The 15537-nt window shown below is 46.4% G+C and overlaps 8 protein-coding genes across 8 annotated transcripts; 2 read left to right on the top strand and 6 right to left on the bottom strand.

Annotated features, from left to right (window-relative positions):
* Positions 1–119: 119 nt before the first annotated feature.
* BDBG_02270 (phosphoesterase) lies at positions 120–2754 on the bottom strand. The gene is made up of 3 exons (XM_002627553.2): positions 2428–2754; positions 999–2344; positions 120–902 (listed from the first exon to the last, which is right to left on the bottom strand). The coding sequence occupies exons 1-3, from the start codon at positions 2443–2445 to the stop codon at positions 644–646; spliced, it is 1623 nt and encodes a 540-aa protein (XP_002627599.1). The 5' UTR covers positions 2446–2754; the 3' UTR covers positions 120–643.
* A 47-nt stretch (positions 2755–2801) lies between these two features.
* BDBG_02269 (tRNA (adenine-N(1)-)-methyltransferase) lies at positions 2802–4717 on the top strand. Its single transcript, XM_002627552.2, has 4 exons — positions 2802–2997; positions 3082–3228; positions 3313–3383; positions 3474–4717. Exons 1-4 carry the CDS (start codon positions 2907–2909, stop codon positions 4446–4448), a joined length of 1284 nt encoding a protein of 427 aa, XP_002627598.1. The 5' UTR covers positions 2802–2906; the 3' UTR covers positions 4449–4717.
* Positions 2813–9371, bottom strand: BDBG_02268 (alpha/beta hydrolase). The gene is made up of 4 exons (XM_002627551.2): positions 5953–9371; positions 5724–5778; positions 5541–5610; positions 2813–5345 (listed from the first exon to the last, which is right to left on the bottom strand). Exons 1-4 carry the CDS (start codon positions 6019–6021, stop codon positions 4589–4591), a joined length of 951 nt encoding a protein of 316 aa, XP_002627597.1. The 5' UTR covers positions 6022–9371; the 3' UTR covers positions 2813–4588.
* BDBG_02267 (DUF1348 domain-containing protein) lies at positions 9190–10440 on the top strand. The gene is made up of 2 exons (XM_002627550.2): positions 9190–9671; positions 9750–10440. The coding sequence occupies exons 1-2, from the start codon at positions 9592–9594 to the stop codon at positions 10105–10107; spliced, it is 438 nt and encodes a 145-aa protein (XP_002627596.1). The 5' UTR covers positions 9190–9591; the 3' UTR covers positions 10108–10440.
* BDBG_02266 (MFS drug transporter) lies at positions 10111–12897 on the bottom strand. The gene is made up of 7 exons (XM_002627549.2): positions 12630–12897; positions 12270–12535; positions 12172–12201; positions 12010–12109; positions 11720–11930; positions 11529–11650; positions 10111–11465 (listed from the first exon to the last, which is right to left on the bottom strand). The coding sequence occupies exons 2-7, from the start codon at positions 12498–12500 to the stop codon at positions 10324–10326; spliced, it is 1836 nt and encodes a 611-aa protein (XP_002627595.1). The 5' UTR covers positions 12501–12535; positions 12630–12897; the 3' UTR covers positions 10111–10323.
* Positions 12898–13471: 574 nt separating this feature from the next.
* Positions 13472–13693, bottom strand: BDBG_16532 (uncharacterized protein; the record flags this gene model as incomplete). The annotated part of the gene is made up of 1 exon (XM_031724468.1): positions 13472–13693. The coding sequence occupies one exon, from the start codon at positions 13691–13693 to the stop codon at positions 13472–13474; it is 222 nt and encodes a 73-aa protein (XP_031576980.1).
* Positions 13694–14091: 398 nt separating this feature from the next.
* On the bottom strand, positions 14092–14292 carry BDBG_16531 (uncharacterized protein; the record flags this gene model as incomplete). The annotated part of the gene is made up of 1 exon (XM_031724467.1): positions 14092–14292. One exon carries the CDS (start codon positions 14290–14292, stop codon positions 14092–14094), a length of 201 nt encoding a protein of 66 aa, XP_031576979.1.
* Positions 14293–14405: 113 nt separating this feature from the next.
* BDBG_16530 (uncharacterized protein) lies at positions 14406–15105 on the bottom strand (the record flags this gene model as incomplete). The annotated part of the gene is made up of 1 exon (XM_031724466.1): positions 14406–15105. Exon 1 carries the CDS (start codon positions 14805–14807, stop codon positions 14406–14408), a length of 402 nt encoding a protein of 133 aa, XP_031576978.1. The 5' UTR covers positions 14808–15105.
* Positions 15106–15537: the final 432 nt, after the last annotated feature.

The raw sequence follows: 15537 nt of genomic DNA, 5'->3' as shown, positions 1-15537 counted from the left end.
GGAAGTTTCGTTCGTATGGAGAAAACGAGCCCGTAGATCTTTAGAAAAGACCACATTAATAATGGTGATTCGGAAACATTACTCCTCAAAACAGAGCGAGCCGAACCACAAGACGAAGTAGGCAAACATGGATCAATGGAGTGGTGATCGCTCTGCCAAAAAAAAAAAAAAGAAAAAAGAAACAAAAAAGGCGAGAAAGAGGACCAATAATACCCTAACCAAAAAGGTATATGGTAGTAAAAAGCGACCAGGTGTTTTAAGATGACTTAAAGAAAAAAGCAGATACTCTTTTGGAAGGACAGCTTGAGTAGAAAAACTAATGAATAACTAACCGAATAGAGGACCAGGAATCAGATCTATCAAAGTGTTACATTGTAAAGGAAAATACGAAACAATGAGTTATAAAACCTAGCCAGCAGTGATATACCACATAAAATGGGAATAGAATAAGCTGAAAGAAAACAAGGGAGAGAGAAAGGCAAGAGAGGAAAAAAAAAAAAAAAGAAAAGAAAAGAAAAAAAAGAAAAAAGAAAAGGATGAAATTCCAACGCTTATGTTTTAGCACACATGTCACGCTTTCTCTTTTTCGGTAAGGGAAATTTAAATTAAATAAACAGATTCAGAGGAGGCGAACAAGTAGCACTTAATAATCGGGCTGGACCACTTTACCAGCGTCGACAATCATCATCTCATCAATTTTTGATTCCGTGTCGCCATACTCAAGCCGCTTGTAGGTCATTATTCTGGCAGAGTTCATATTGATGTCGAAGAATCTGACGCGTCGTATGTAGCCGCCGTATCCACCATAGCCGCCAAAGCCGCCACCCCCGGCGTAGCACATCCACAATGACGGCTCTGAATCGGTTTCCTGGTCTAGCATGCAGTAGTCATTTACATGATCGCTAAGAGAGGAAAAAATAGAGTTAGCGCGAACGAAGATCGCTTATAAACGTTGAACCAAAATGCCAACTCATTGCTAGTGATGGTCGGTGACTTACTGGCCACAGCTTACAACGAGAACATTCTCGCTGACGAGGGCATCTTTAAATCCTGAATTGAACCTTGGAGCAGTTGAAGGTTCCGACCAGTTTCCCTGGAAGAAGTTGTTTGGGTTTCGGTATTCTGGAAGTGGAATATGAATGAACGCCATGTTCATATGGATATAGCGATACTCGCGGTGAGACTTCTGAAGTCTCTGTGAGCTAGCCTTGAACCATTCGATCTGGCTGGGTTTTATCCAATCGTATCCCCGGAATTGGCGCTCATTTGGAGAGTAACTGTGTGTGTCGAGGAGGTAAAGACTTAAGGCGGAGTGAGATGAAGTATGGTCAAGAACTTCAACTATATAGTTGCCCACGCCATCGATATCGACAGGGCCAGGCTCCGATAAAGAGTACGGTAACTGCTGTAAGACGTTCATGGACTGTGATCGATCAAGGCTACCCTCATCGTCATGGTTTCCAAATATAGCGGCCCACGGAACACGGCGTTGAACGAAAATATCAGCGAGTTTAAAGATCGCTGTCACCGTATCGGGCGCTGTATCCCCGTTAACTTGGTCGCCGGATACAACGACTAAGTCGGGCTTTTCCTCGTCAAGCATTCTGCCAATGAATTCCAGGGTACGAGGATCCGCTTCACACTTGCTCTCATCTTTCAAAGGCGGGATTGGCTCCCTGCACCTTCCAACCCCTGTACTCAAATGCAGGTCCGACACCTGCATTATCTTAAATTTCCCGTCTTTGCGAATTCTCGGAGGTGGCCGATCAATCTTGGCAGGGTGTCCTCGCCTGATAGACAAACGCGCTTCACTGTTGGTATCCAGCAATAGCGGCGTATCTTTCACTTCCCAGCCCGGACGAGGATCCGCAGCATCAGGACCGAAAAGGACATCCAAAGAGGTAATAACCTTCTGTGGATCTCCTGTATGACCTCTGTCGGTTCTCAGGAGCCAAATACCAGCCGGCCTTGGCTCCCACTTTTTATCCGTGCCAGCACCAGGATCAAGTCTACCCATTTTTAGGTCAACTACAATTAAATCGGCAGGAAGAAGATCCTCTTCCTTCTTCCTTCGTATGTGTAAGAAAGCGCTCGAGGTCCAACCGGTCCCCAGGTATAGGTCCTTCTCGATGCGATGCCATGTCTCCGGGTCGAGCATGCAGCTTGAGAAGATGTTTAGGGAAGAGCAGGTCGTGACAGTGACATCGGTGACAACAAGCCCCGGGTGATGAGAAGGAAGATGGTCATGGATTACGGCAGGCAAGAGCTCTAGCCTACTATCGAAGATCAACAGTGTCACGAGGATGATCAGGACCAGTAGGCCCAGTTGAATACCGGTTCGAACCTAGCCAAAATACACAATTGTCAGCATACTCTACGAGCATAATTATCAATATAAGGGGAAAAAACAGAAGGTCAGCAGCCTACAATGCGCCGCGTCACCATGGTTTCGCCAGCTTGCTACCAAGGAGTAAGCCGTATCGAAGTAGCCTGCGAAGGGACACGGGACAGAGTAAACAATAGATCCGTGAGCATCGTGTAGAACTAGGGAAGCTGGTGGAGATCAAAATCTAAGATGGCCCGGGCATCGACGCAAACAGCAGCGGAAAAGGCCGTCCAGGACCAACGGGGGAACTGGTTAAATAAATGGTCATACAGTTCATGATGCTTTCCACGATTCTTGGAGATGCGACGAGCTTGGGCGGGTCATCGGGGCCGGAGTTACTATTCTCCGCCACTTCCCCTGGTCTCGGCCCCTGGGAGCAGAAATAATTTTAGCTTTTTCTTTATTTTAGTTATATCTTTTTCGCTACTCCGTACTCCGTACATACTTTTATATTTAGAATTACCACTCTCCATAGAACTCAACGGAAAATTTTTTGCCAGGTTTCAAGTAGCTTAATTAAATGTCAAGACTCCTCGCGCCGCTCCGTCGCGGCTGCGTGCGAGCATATAGCAGCAGCAGGGCAGCAGATGCGAACTTCTCCGTTTTCCAAGGTATCTTAACCCTGCTTCCCACTTCCCTTTCTCAGATCCAGTTATATTCTCGACTAACTCCTATTAACTGGCGATCTCGATTAGAGGGCGACAGAGTTCTTATAAATACAAAAACTCCCACATTAACGAAACCGCTAAAGAAGGAGGAGCGGACAAAGCTTGCTCGCGGGTATCTAGCGCATGACGACATTATCGGGAAAGGACCCAGATATCCTATCAAGTCAAACAGAGGTTAGTTATGGATTGAATCCTATATCGTTTCATTGAATAGCTATTCTTAGTCAAGAAGCAACTTCTGATCGGGCTCAAATAAAGGCGCGCTGTATAGGGTAACCCATCCCACGTTCGAAGACTACATCATTCGAACTCCACGACTTGTGACTCCTGTATGTCCATATTAAGCCCATTAATACTCTTTCGAGTGTCTCCGCGATAAGATAGATAAGTTCACCCATTTTAACCAACATGACTCGCAGATCTACCCCGCCGACGCCAACCTAATAGTATCCCTGTTGGACCTTCACGTCACATCACCGGTGCCGGGAGAAGAACCAAATGAGCCACTGGAAATACTAGAAGCAGGAACGGGTCACGGATCTTTGACATTGCACCTAGCCCGAGCTATAAACGCCGCAAACACGTATCCACCAAAGCGACCGCCTTATTCACAACGACAAATCCTCGAACTGCCCAAAACCAAAAAGAGGGCCGTGGCCGATGAGGAGGAGCAGAAGGAGGAAGATCACGAAACTAAAGCCAAGAACGAGGAGCTCCAACGCAATTGGGATGCATGGCGTGCGCAGCGCAGCGCCATAGTCCATACCGTAGACATATCCCCGCACTACTCCCAACATGCGGAGAACATCGTCCGCGGATTCCGCCGGGGAATATATGTAGGAAACGTCGACTTCTACGTGTCCAGTGTTGAGAAATGGATCCAAGAACAAGTAGCTCGTCGTTCGACAAATCAAGACTCTCCGGATCCGTTCCTGTCACGTGTCATTCTAGACATGCCCTCTGCACACCTGCGGATCCCACACGTCGCCCCGATCATGAAAGATGATGCGGTGCTGGCTGTTTTTATGCCTAGCATAACCCAGCTTGGGGATTGTGCAAATCTTATTTCGAAAGAGAGACTACCGTTTTTGCAAGAAAAGATCGTTGAGCTCGGGACTGGGATTAGTAGTGGGAGGGTTTGGGAGCTCCGGATAACGACGAAGCGGAGTCCTAAGGACGCTCTTAGTCGGGAAGCCACTACGGAGGAAACCCTAGATGAGACAGCTGAAGATTCTTCTAATACTACGGTAGAGGAAGTTCCCAGCCTGACAAAGGGAGAGAAGACAGATCGAGAAGAGGTTCTAGTTTGTAGACCCCAAGTGGGAGAGAGGATTACGGGCGGCGGCTTTGTAGGGATATGGAGGAAGAAGAAAAGCTGGGTAGATCTCAGCTAGAGACGATCGTATGTACTGTATATTTAAATTAGCCCTAGAAATCATACATTGCAGCTCTGCGATGGAGATATCCTGCATGAGAAACAAACAAAACTCGGCAGATGTTCTTCCCCCTCTCCTAAAAGACACCCTCCTTCCATTTATAATTTCGCCGTAGGGGCATTATGGTTCGCAGCAACTTCAGACCGTTTGAGAATCCACTCAGCAACGTCCTTCGCCAGAGCTTCCTTGACGCCTTCTGGCTCCCCGTGGAGCTTGTGGTAGGCGCCCTCGTAAGACTTGAAAGTCTTATCATCAGACTCAAGTCTCTCTACGAAACTCCGACTAGCCTCATAACTATTAATCTCATCCGCTGAGCCATGACATACCCAGATGGGTCCCTTATATTTGCAATCCTTCCCAACCTGCTCCCCCTCCAGCCATGCTCCCCGATCCAACATTCCACCAATCCCTTCCAATGTCCCTGTATCGTGACAGAGTGGATCCTGCCTCCACTCCTCGCAAATACGCTTGTCTCTCGACATCAAGTATTCATTAAGAGGTTGTACAAGCTGAAAGTTTGGCAGGACCTTTGATGCAATCCTACCCAGGAATACCGTGAGGTTCCACGGGCGTGTGCTGGGATGGAGAGCAATAAGGGGCGAATATGCCAAGACTCCCGCAATGGGAGGTAGATCCAGAGATGAGTTAAGCGCGTAGTATAGAACCTCAGCGCCACCTTTACTGTGTCCCATTATGAACACAGCGGGGGTCTCTGAGGCATCGCTATCTGACGATGATGCCGACTTTCCGGAGTCGAAGATGCCGGTGACGAAGGAGTGGAAATCGGACATGACGATCTCCGTTCCCCCTGTCAGGCCACGGCTTGCCTTGCCGGTGACAGAGCGTCCCCAGCCTCTGGTTTAGGGACACAATTCTCTTAGCTTTTGATTCCTTTTGCTGGAATTCACACAGTTTAGAGGGCTGTTCCTCGATAAGGTCGCTAGCTAGCTAGCAGCCACTATAGTCCGGGGAAAGGACTATATGGTTATTTTTTTGCCGACGGGGAAACAAAACGACAAACATAGGAAAAGGAAATGAGTGCTGCTGTACCGTTGATCCAGTGCCCTGATTTCAACCCCGTAGGAAGCTAGTGTGGGAAAGAGATCGTAGTAAGAGTTGCCTACAATTACGCATTAGCACAGCTACATAACATGTAAAATTCCTCTCCTGTTTCCATTTCCCTATAAATATAAAGAAGTAGAAGGAGGGAATGCAAAAAGAAGAATGACCTACAATGATCACTGAAGCCATGGACGAATGCAATGATCGCCTTCGGTGGTCCATCGGCCTGTATAGTTCAACACCAGTCAGCCACGTTGGATTGCACTGTAAGACTAAAAGTTGCGGAGAACAAAGACGGGGAAAGGATAAATTTATAAGATAATATGAAAGCATTCGCAAGATATGATTTGGTAGAGCAGGATAGGCTGTCAAAATAGGAGATTTCATAAAACTATCCTACCTTCCATGTCTTGGTATACAGCTTCGCTCCGTCGGGAGCAACATGCCAACCTTCTTCTGTTGCAACCATGTTTGCGGGAGTCTCGTTACCTCTAAACTAACAAGTGCTCGAACGGAGTGACTGAGAAGGTGCTGTCTCCTTGGGATGACCTCGAAGGCGAGAGTTTACTGGAAGGTTAAGTGGTGTTGAGATAGTTGAAGATCCTGAAGGGCTGCCGCCAGTTGATCGAGCTCCCTCGGCACCGGCCGCGCTTCTTTGATCATGTGCTTGATATTCGCATCAACCATCAACCATCAACTAAACCTCCGCTACATCACGCCATTATGGCACAATTTCTGTGAAACATAATTGCGTAATGGCAAATAGTAGACAAAAATATATTCACCTGCAGTTTACACTATACAATACTTATTTTGATGGGGCTAGATGTGGTTGATATTCCATATTGAGGAAATGGTGAATAGTAGATTTCCGTGATGATGCTTCATTTATTTAATCTATAAAAGCTCATTTTTCCTGCCCTTGCATTTGCATTTGCATTTTTTTTCTTTTCACATTTTACATTCTTTTCTCCTTTGCCTTTCTCTACCCACATCCGCGACATCGTTCCAAATCATTCTCGATCCGGCATAATAAACCCTCGCCAATCAACACTCTTCCTCTTCCAATAACCTACGCTCGCGTTCCCTATATCCATTTTCCGCTACATTCAACTTGATAGTGCCTATCAACATGTGTGACGTGATTGCGATCATGGGCGAATGTGGCCATGTTATTCGATACGCTGTCATGACTGATCGGAGGTGTCCCAATTTCCCAAGGTGTGAGTTTCGAATTGGGGAAGTAGAGTACGTTTCGGACCGTTGTGATAATTGCAAGACTACCTGAGCCGTACTTGCATCGAGTACAGAATATCTCGATGACGAGTTGATATACGAGTTGATATAAACGATAATGGATACCTGGTCATTTTGTCTCCTTGGATTTTTGGTAGTTGTCATGTCTTGAAATGAGGAAAGCTTCCTGCTGGCTGCCTGGAAAACTTTTTAAATTGATGTTTTGGATGTCCCATTGTCTATGCATTGCTCCTTCCGAGTCAAAGCCTATCGCGATGTCAAGATAAATTCAGTGGGTATTTATGTAACTTGCACTGGTTGAAATTTCAAGGGGATGTTTCGCCATGATGCCCATATAACTAAGCAGATAGGCCCAGAAGGCTCGTCTTCAATTTAATACATCAATTATTGCAAAGGATCTTGATTTACTAGCCTCCACGATGATCAGAAACCGGGAAGTCGTCTGTCTTGGGTGAATATCTAGGGACTGTTATCTTCATGCTCCATGCCCCTTGCTTCACCCATCCTAGCTGAGAATTGGGAATGAGTCCAGGGCCTGTTTTTCCATTGTCCTATGAAACCGCTTGGTTGGGCGGATGTGCCTTCGTAGCATGTAAAAACAGGCGTTGAAGACGTTCCGAACCGGGACGAAGATAGTAATAACCAAAGAGGTCATCTTGCGCTACTCGAATGTTCTCGCTCATATATTGTACTCTAGCGCTAGGTTTAGATGTTAATGTGCAGGTTTTGAATTTTGACATTGACAAAGTTCCCATTCAAAGTTCCTTTTATCGATTTTGGTGAAAACTTCGAAGATTGACAGTGTTTATGATGCAGCGAGAGGGGGGCGGAGTTTCTGAAGTTTCTGTCAATAACGGGGAAATGATTTAAAGATAGCGATATGTGTTCGTAAGTTAGATTTCGATGCTAAGCATTGCTAGCAGGCAGATCAGTGCTATAAAAAGATCATTCGCAGCATAGGGCTACCAAGAGAGGTATGATCGCCGTCTATACAAGCACGCAACAACTTGTTGTATGAGTTCCAAGATCGTTTGAGACATTCAGCTCTCGTATCGAAAACACTTCCTCATGATCATGGGCCTCATTATCATGGGCTAAGGAATACAGACCCCATATTTCAGCAGGCTCATAATTCGGCTTGTACACCGAGAGCCTAAACGAGCTACCCCTAGTGGCTCTCAATTTTTGTTGTGCTCTGAATGGAGAAAATCCATACCCTGGCAGTCGATGGCATAGCCTTGCTGGGAATGTTCATAATCACAAGCACCATAAATAAATAAGACAGTTGCCCTCGTCATATGTGAATTCAAGGTGGTCTTCTTTTCCTCCTGGTTTACGCAATCGCGCTGAATCGTATCAAACAAGCATTCTTCCATTACAGAAATTCGGGAAATATATACCCCTTCCACAATCATGCATCTCTCGACAATCTGAGCATCTTGCACAAATTGTGTCGGAGATGCTTGCCTGAAGATCTGCCACCACGAGAAATCTGACTGCCAGCCTGGTTGGGTAAGCATCTTCTTGCACCTGGGTTTTGATCGTCATTTGATAATCATGGCCCTGGCAGCCTAGTATGGATTTTATTAACTTGCTTGGATAGTGCGCGAAAAATGTCGGAACCGAAGAGAAGCCTTGCTGGACTTGCTGCAAGTAAATAATGTAGCTTGAGTGTATTGTCCACGGGTGGCCGCAGAAGAAGACACACATCCGCGCAGTCATTTGTTGGAGCGGAAAGGGGAAATAGAAAGAGCCTCGCGGCTGATATCAACCTATTATGTAGATTGCACCTGGTGATCTTGTGGGTTATTTTCTGTCGTTTTCCCTGAGGTCGTTTCTTTGTCTCCTCTGGTTTCGGTGGCTCAGGATATGACACAGGTTGTTCGAAGTAGTGAGAATGGACAACTGGTATCTCCAAATAATAGAAGACCCATTATCATGACAGTCACGGAGTCACAAAATCAGAAACGAGGTCTCCTCATTGTTCCCACCCTTGTAGTATCTTGATCATATAATTCTAATCCATGGTTTAATTGCCGCCGCCGCAAGGTGGAAACGACATCCCCTGCTGCTCTATCCTTCTTGGAATGTATCGGATAAAAACAATGGATTTGTCAGTGGACTGGAAGTTTGACGAATTGAAGATGCAGGCTATCTGTGCCACGCCAACGAAGTCGAATCATTTCAGCCAACCAGACCCAGGAGTGCTATTATTTTCACAATCCTTTAAAAGATGAAAATATCAAAGGCGGCTATCCCCTTGCTCCTCAATCCAGCTTGGGGGAAAGTTGAAGTCCGTAAAATTCTCCAGGGAAATGGAAATAGGTGATGACGTCTCTGCCTCGAATGGAAGCCCCGTAACGATGTGATGCGCCCTTTGACCTCACCGAACGAGGAGCTATAACGAGTAGTAGGAGCCTAGGAGGTTAGGCCAGGGGATTCCCGAGCCAGATGTATGTGGAACAGAGTTCCATGACGAAATATGAATTATTAATCCTGAGGGGGAAATGCAGGCCAGATGTTTGACTCGGTCGAGATCTTCTTAGTGGGCACAAAGCTAAATGAGTTGTTAATAATCTACAGATTGGTTACGAGAAATATATAATCATATACATATATATAAAGTCGGAAAAAGGACATTCATTCCCCCAAAAGTGGGAGTATCGAGAAATCGTTTATTTTACATCAAGACAAACGTATTTTGTCACATCCAACCGTCCTCTTAACTAATCCCACCATTCCGAAACACGAGCAGTTTAGCATAATATATCATTTTTATACAATGGCAAACCTCTTACCTCCCTACACGGAAGAGACTGCCAAGCTGAAAGTGCAGCGTGCGCAAGATCTCTGGAACTCTCAGTAGGTAGAAAATAGTGATATGGTCTCATTCAAATAATATGTGAACTATGGATATTTATCTCACCGCTAAATATATAGAAACCCGGCCGAAATCGCGAAAGTCTACACACCAACCAGCACCTGGCGGAACAGGGACCAATTTTTTAGCGGCACAGAGGCCATCAAGACATTTCTGACCAATAAATTCGCGAAGGAGATAAACTACAAGCTGCGCAAGGAGCTGTTTGCCTTCATGGACAACAAGATCGCGGTGCAGTTCTGGTACGAGTACCAGGATCGCGACGATGGGAAGAAGTGGAAGCGGTGTTACGGGATTGAGCACTGGACGTTTGAGACGGAGGGGGAACATGCAGGGAAGATGCGGGTGAGGATGATGAGTGGGAACGATGTTTTGATTGGAGAAGGAGGGAATGGGGAGGGGAGGTGGTTCGAATAAAAGAGGGGGTTAAGAATATTTATTTATTTATTTACTTTTGGATTGGAAACGCCCGCATTTAATTATAATTAGTAGTTTGAGTGTTTTTATAATGATGTCTAGGGAATGATTATCTTTAATATATAGTATGTATGTATATATGTATGTAATGCACCTGCGATTGGACACTATCAACATTCTCTCGGCTCAGGTCATAACGTAGTTGCAAAACTCACCTCATTTCTGTATCGATATTCCTGTTGCATTATCCATTCTCTTCTTTTCCTCCTTCTCAAGCTTCTTGTCTTTCTCCCTCTGAAGCCTCTCGTCTCGCTCTCTCGCCTGAACATCCAATCCCGTCTTCGTAACCTCATGCTCTTTCCTCAAAGTCTGCCTCCCAATCAGTAGGCTCACAGCTAACCCCCCCGCCGACAACACCGTATAAAACACCCACATCATCTGCAAAGCGTTAGTATAGGCCTCTAGGATAGGCCTCTTCTGATCTTCCGGTAGCGAATTTACAATTCCCGCACTGGCACCTGCGGAAGTTGCGCCTAACTGTTGGATAACTTGTGGCGGTAGCTGACCGGATAGTTTATCAAGCCTTGATTTCATGTGGTTCTGGAAGATCACACCGCCAATGACAACGGAAACGCTGCTGGCAATGTTTCGGCAGAACCCAAATGTAGAGGTAGCTGTTGCGATATCGCTTGGTTTGATATGGCTTTGCAATGCGATGAGGGGAGCTTGAAAGTTGGGGCCGATACCAAGGCCCGAAATTATCTGGTATATGATGATACGGGGCCAGGATGTTTGTGAGGGCAGGTCGATATATAACCCGTGGCCGAGCAGCATCACGGTGAACCCGAGCCAGATGACTGGGAGATATTGGCCTGTTTTTCGAATGAAAATGCCTGTTGATGCGGAGGCGAGTGCCATTGAAATGACTGAGGGGAAAAGATAAATACCGGACTGGAGCGGCGAAGCTCCGATAATAACCTGGAAGTAGAGTGGTAGGAAGAACGAATCACTCGTAAAGACGAACCCGTGGAATAGAGCTGCGCCATATGCCGCAACAGTCGAGCGCTGTTTGAAAAGCCAGAGCGGGATGATGGGGTAAGCGGCAACCTTCCAATGGATGATCACGAATATCCCCAGCGTCACAACCCCGAACACGATCAAACATATAACAGTTGCAGATGTCCAGGGGAATGAAACGCCGCCGTAATCAAGGCCAAGGAGAAACATGACTGTTCCACAAACAACTGTAATAGAGCCAAACCAGTCAATGGCGCGGAGTCCGGCGAGGAATGGGGTTTTGGGCGTTTGGATTTTGAGAAAGAATAGGATAATGACGAAAGCAACTCCGTCAATAGGCACTGATCCACATCATTAGCAGCTGCATGAAAAGCAGCAACTAAGAAGGCTCGGGGGAACTTTACAGTTTACATAGAAGCACCAACGCCACGAGACATACTGTGTAAAGGCACCGCCAATCACAGGGCCGAGTGTGCCGGCAATAGCCCATACCATACCAACCATGGCGTAGTAGACACTCCTCGTTCTGAAATAAATTTATCAGTTTTGAACTCTTAACCTCTTTAAAATGGTAGGAGAGTTAATATGCACGTACCTCATACTAAACAAATCGCCAATGCTAATATTCACCAGGGAAAGCAACCCGCCCCCTCCGATACCTTGGACCGCTCGTCCCGCAAGCAGCATCTTGATGTTGATGCTTAGTCTGCATATCAACGACCCAACGAAGAAAACAACATTCGCCAGCAGTAAGATTGGCTTTCGTCCAAATATATCACTTATTTTGCCCCATGACGGCATTGAGGCTGTAAATGATTAGTACGTTAGATAGCCTCGGGGCGTTTTGCAAACAGTAGCTACAGACGTAGGCATCGGGAAGCTTACCGGCAGCACCAAGCGTGTAGGCTGATCCTATCCAGGTATAATCTCCCTGAGACACTTTAAATTGCTCTGAAATTGTCGGTAGTGCTGTGGTAATGATCGTCTAAAAGAAATTAGTTAGAAAATAATTTTCTCGGCAGCATTCATCTGGAAAAAGATACTTACCATATCAAGCGCAGCAAGAAACACAGCCAACTGTGATACCGGTCGCAATTAGCGAAGCGTTCCTCACAATGTTACTCCGTGAAGCATGGCAGATATACACAGAGGGCTGTCATAATCACAGCAATTCTGCTCTTGCTCATTTTGGCCTCCTTCTCGCCATTTCCCCCGGATCTCTCCCCGCTGGTAGGGGGATCTGATGAGGAACCAGCTGAAGCTTCTATATTTTGAGAAGTTTCCGTAGGGTCCCTGGCCGATGCCGGGCTCGGGACACTACCCATACTAGTAATGTCATGTAGATCGTTGGCGCTGGGTTGTTGCATTCTCGGCATCGGGATGCCGAGCCTGATCGGTCAACATCCGTTCCCTTGCACACTTTAGACTCGGTGATACCGGCATAACAAGCAAGGAGGATGAGATCTCATGTTTGCCAGAAGGACCAAAGATCTTTTAATACATACCACGGTGATTACTAGAGCAACGTTCACCAACGTCGCTTAAACTAGTAGGGGGGCGATAACACTTTTTGGCTACCGAAGACACGGTAGGTACGGTATGTATAGCGAGCTGAGATTTTTGAATATCTCTACTACCAGTCCATACTGGTATAATAAATCTGATAGGGCAGGGAGCAAACACAGTCTCCGATCGCAAGTTCGTTAAGGGGCAAAAAAAAGAACAAAAAGATTTTATCTAGGTTGGGGTCCAACATTCTTGCCTAGGCACTTTTTTACTTGGGGGGCGGATAGACTTCGAGAGCCAAAATCCCGGTTGTCCCGCTGTTCGCCCCTAGTAAGAGACGGCCTTTACTCTTCTTGGTCGGACATCGGGGGAAGCGAACAGCCGATTCGGCTCGCGATGCGTTAACAACGAGGAGAGGGTTTAAATGACGGGGAGGTCAAGCCAGAGAAAATTGAGAGTATGTATTGTATATCAGGAAGGAGATGGAATATCGAGAATACCATCCTGTGGCAACGAAGGCCTTGAGAACGGAAAATGATGCAAGCCCGCGCGTTCATTTTCAATCATATTCCCAGCGGTAACTGACAGTTATGTTGTTCATACAGCATTAAGGCCCGACAGAGGGCCGATAATGTTGTACATGTACAGTACATGTAGGTATTGATTCCAACCTTAACAGATTGAATCATTTGTTTAAATAGCTTATATGATTTGAAGTGAATTAGGAGTTGAGTTCTGCGCTCGGCTCTTCAGGAACAGGCATGCCAACTTTCTCTTTCAAAAAACTTATTTAACAATGTCATCAATCTCATCGGGATCCTTGTACCAATGTCCAAACCCTTCATTCAACCATCCAAGTGACGTCCACACCAAGCCTGTTGCGCAAAAAGTCAACCATAGACCGGCCCAGTGTCACTGAGACCTTCTCATCCTCGAACCAATGGCCAAGGAATACAGGACTGGACTGACGATGCTGTACTCCAAGGGCCGGAAGCGCAGGGAGGTCAAGGATGTCGCGGATGTGGTTTGATTGCTTGTAGCTCTGTAGAATCGTTGTCTTCATTGTCGGATCCCTTGTCGGTCTTCCGGGGCGATTGAGCGAATGGATCCTGATCTGAAACATCTCCTGAACGAAACCGGTAGCCAGCCGCTCATTCCCACAAATGCTCCTACTATTTAAATAATAGGTTCCTCTCAGAGAGCTCTGCCGCGCTACCATCATATTCCCCAAATGGCCCAGAAAGGAACGTGAAAATCTCCGCTGCACAGCCTTGACTCAGGCCACCAAGGATTATCCTTCGATATCCATCGTCCCTTGGCCTGCAAACTCCTTTGCCTCTGTTTAAATCAGTTCACGTAAAAATGCTCCAGTTTGGCAAAGCCCGTCGATCTGGAGCTCCGATCTCGGGCCCGGATCTTCAAGAGAATAGTTATCGAACCACTGGTTGATTGGAATGTTCCTCACGACTGTTGATCGTCACTTCGAATTTTACGGTTGGTAGTCGAGTAGGTATTTAACTTCGCGGTTTTCAATAGCTCCAAGCCGAAGCGTTCAGCGTTGCTACTTCGACCATGGAGGAGGATGAAAGTGTGAGTATGTTCCGTGGGAGATAAAGGTGGGATAATTAAAGGTGCTGGATACGTTCTATTGTTAGATGGCATGGCTCAGGTAGGCTGATGATATTTACTGATGATATTTAGGTGGAAAAATTAATAGTGATACAAAGGGGCTTGCTGCTGAACAATAAACCATCAATTGTATGGGAAGGGGGAAATTAATCCTTCCAGCAAGGGTAGCAGGGTATGATTGAAGGTATTCCCTTCAAGCTACGTAGTACACCACCTAGAATATGAGGACCTGTGACAAGTCCCCTCGGCGCCGGCTTGAAACTATGCTTATCCTTCATCTCCTTGAGGGATATCGGCTGTTTGATCTCGTAGACAGTGACCATCTCGTAGGCGAACTCGTAGCCCTCCCAGTCCTTGTGCCTATTGTTAAATTCGACATTTCCCAGGCCATTCTCGTCTAGCGGGAGATCTCCTGGATTTCGTGTCCGTGCAGGCAGAGTCTCGCAGACGTGGGTGATGCTGGAGTGCAGAGCTGTCCGATAGAACCGGATTCTTTTCACACAAGGTTTTAAGGCAATATTTCCTGAACTCATAATTCTTCCTCCCATCGGGAAATCTGGGTCATGTAGGGGTCTTGCATCGGTAAAATGACATCGCTGGAAATTGGGTGTTCGCCCAAAGCCTTTTTAACGCGTGGCATCAAGGAATCCTATTGGCGTCTGCGGTAAAGGTATGTATGAAAAGATGAGGGGGGGAAAAAGAGGGTTTCGGCTTGACGTGGAATGCGGGAAGCTAAGTAGGTCGGACTGGCTGGGAAGGGTGGAGGAATTGGAGCGCGGGATGTTGTTTGTTGTGGCTGTCAGTATGTTGGCTGACGATGCCGATGATTATTAGGGGGCGTCGTAGTGGCTTATAGGTGGGATTCGGGCGAAACAATTGACGGCAGGCCCAACAGTTTGTTCCAATTCATGATGGGATAAGGGAAATACCGTCTGACTGTACTGAGGAAAAGAAAGGCAATCCTGTAATTTACGATGAGAATAACTAGCGCCTCTCAAGGAAAAGGTTCACAAAGTCCAGTGAAGAAGAGAGCAAACAAAACAGGGAAGGGAAAAGCAGGAGAACAAAAAGAATACAACTGCGAAGCGAACCTGTTCGCCATATAGAGAGCCAAAGAGAGAGGGAGAAAGATACGAGACCGACCGCAGAAAGCAACGGGAGAAAGGGAAGAACAGCGAGCAAATAAATAAGAACCTATGTTAGCGAGAAAGGAAAAAAAAAAGGCCAAAACTATAACAAGCCCATCACAACTCTTCCAGTTCAACCGCCCTCTCGGAC

Source organism: Blastomyces gilchristii (assembly GCF_000003855.2).
Source record: "Blastomyces gilchristii SLH14081 genomic scaffold supercont1.3, whole genome shotgun sequence".
Classification (NCBI taxonomy): Eukaryota; Fungi; Ascomycota; class Eurotiomycetes; order Onygenales; family Ajellomycetaceae; genus Blastomyces; species Blastomyces gilchristii.
This window is presented reverse-complemented; position numbering and strand designations above follow the sequence as displayed.

Coding starts and splice junctions, on each gene's coding strand:
- BDBG_02269 (XM_002627552.2), top strand. CDS start 2,907: ATGTCAAGACTCCTCGCGCCGCTCCGTCGCGGCTGCGTGCGAGCATAT. Junction 2,998..3,081: donor GAACTTCTCCGTTTTCCAAG/GTATCTTAACCC, acceptor GATCTCGATTAG/AGGGCGACAGAGTTCTTATA. Junction 3,229..3,312: donor TCCTATCAAGTCAAACAGAG/GTTAGTTATGGA, acceptor GCTCAAATAAAG/GCGCGCTGTATAGGGTAACC.
- BDBG_02270 (XM_002627553.2), bottom strand. Junction 903..998: donor CTCGTTGTAAGCTGTGGCCA/GTAAGTCACCGA, acceptor TTCCTCTCTTAG/CGATCATGTAAATGACTACT.
- BDBG_02267 (XM_002627550.2), top strand. CDS start 9,592: ATGGCAAACCTCTTACCTCCCTACACGGAAGAGACTGCCAAGCTGAAA. Junction 9,672..9,749: donor CAAGATCTCTGGAACTCTCA/GTAGGTAGAAAA, acceptor CTAAATATATAG/AAACCCGGCCGAAATCGCGA.
- BDBG_02266 (XM_002627549.2), bottom strand. CDS start 12,500: ATGCCGAGAATGCAACAACCCAGCGCCAACGATCTACATGACATTACT. Junction 11,931..12,009: donor CTACACGCTTGGTGCTGCCG/GTAAGCTTCCCG, acceptor AATCATTTACAG/CCTCAATGCCGTCATGGGGC. Junction 11,466..11,528: donor TTGGTGCTTCTATGTAAACT/GTAAAGTTCCCC, acceptor GATGTGGATCAG/TGCCTATTGACGGAGTTGCT.
- BDBG_02268 (XM_002627551.2), bottom strand. CDS start 6,021: ATGGTTGCAACAGAAGAAGGTTGGCATGTTGCTCCCGACGGAGCGAAG. Junction 5,779..5,952: donor TGTATACCAAGACATGGAAG/GTAGGATAGTTT, acceptor TGAACTATACAG/GCCGATGGACCACCGAAGGC. Junction 5,346..5,540: donor ATCAGGGCACTGGATCAACG/GTACAGCAGCAC, acceptor TCCCTAAACCAG/AGGCTGGGGACGCTCTGTCA.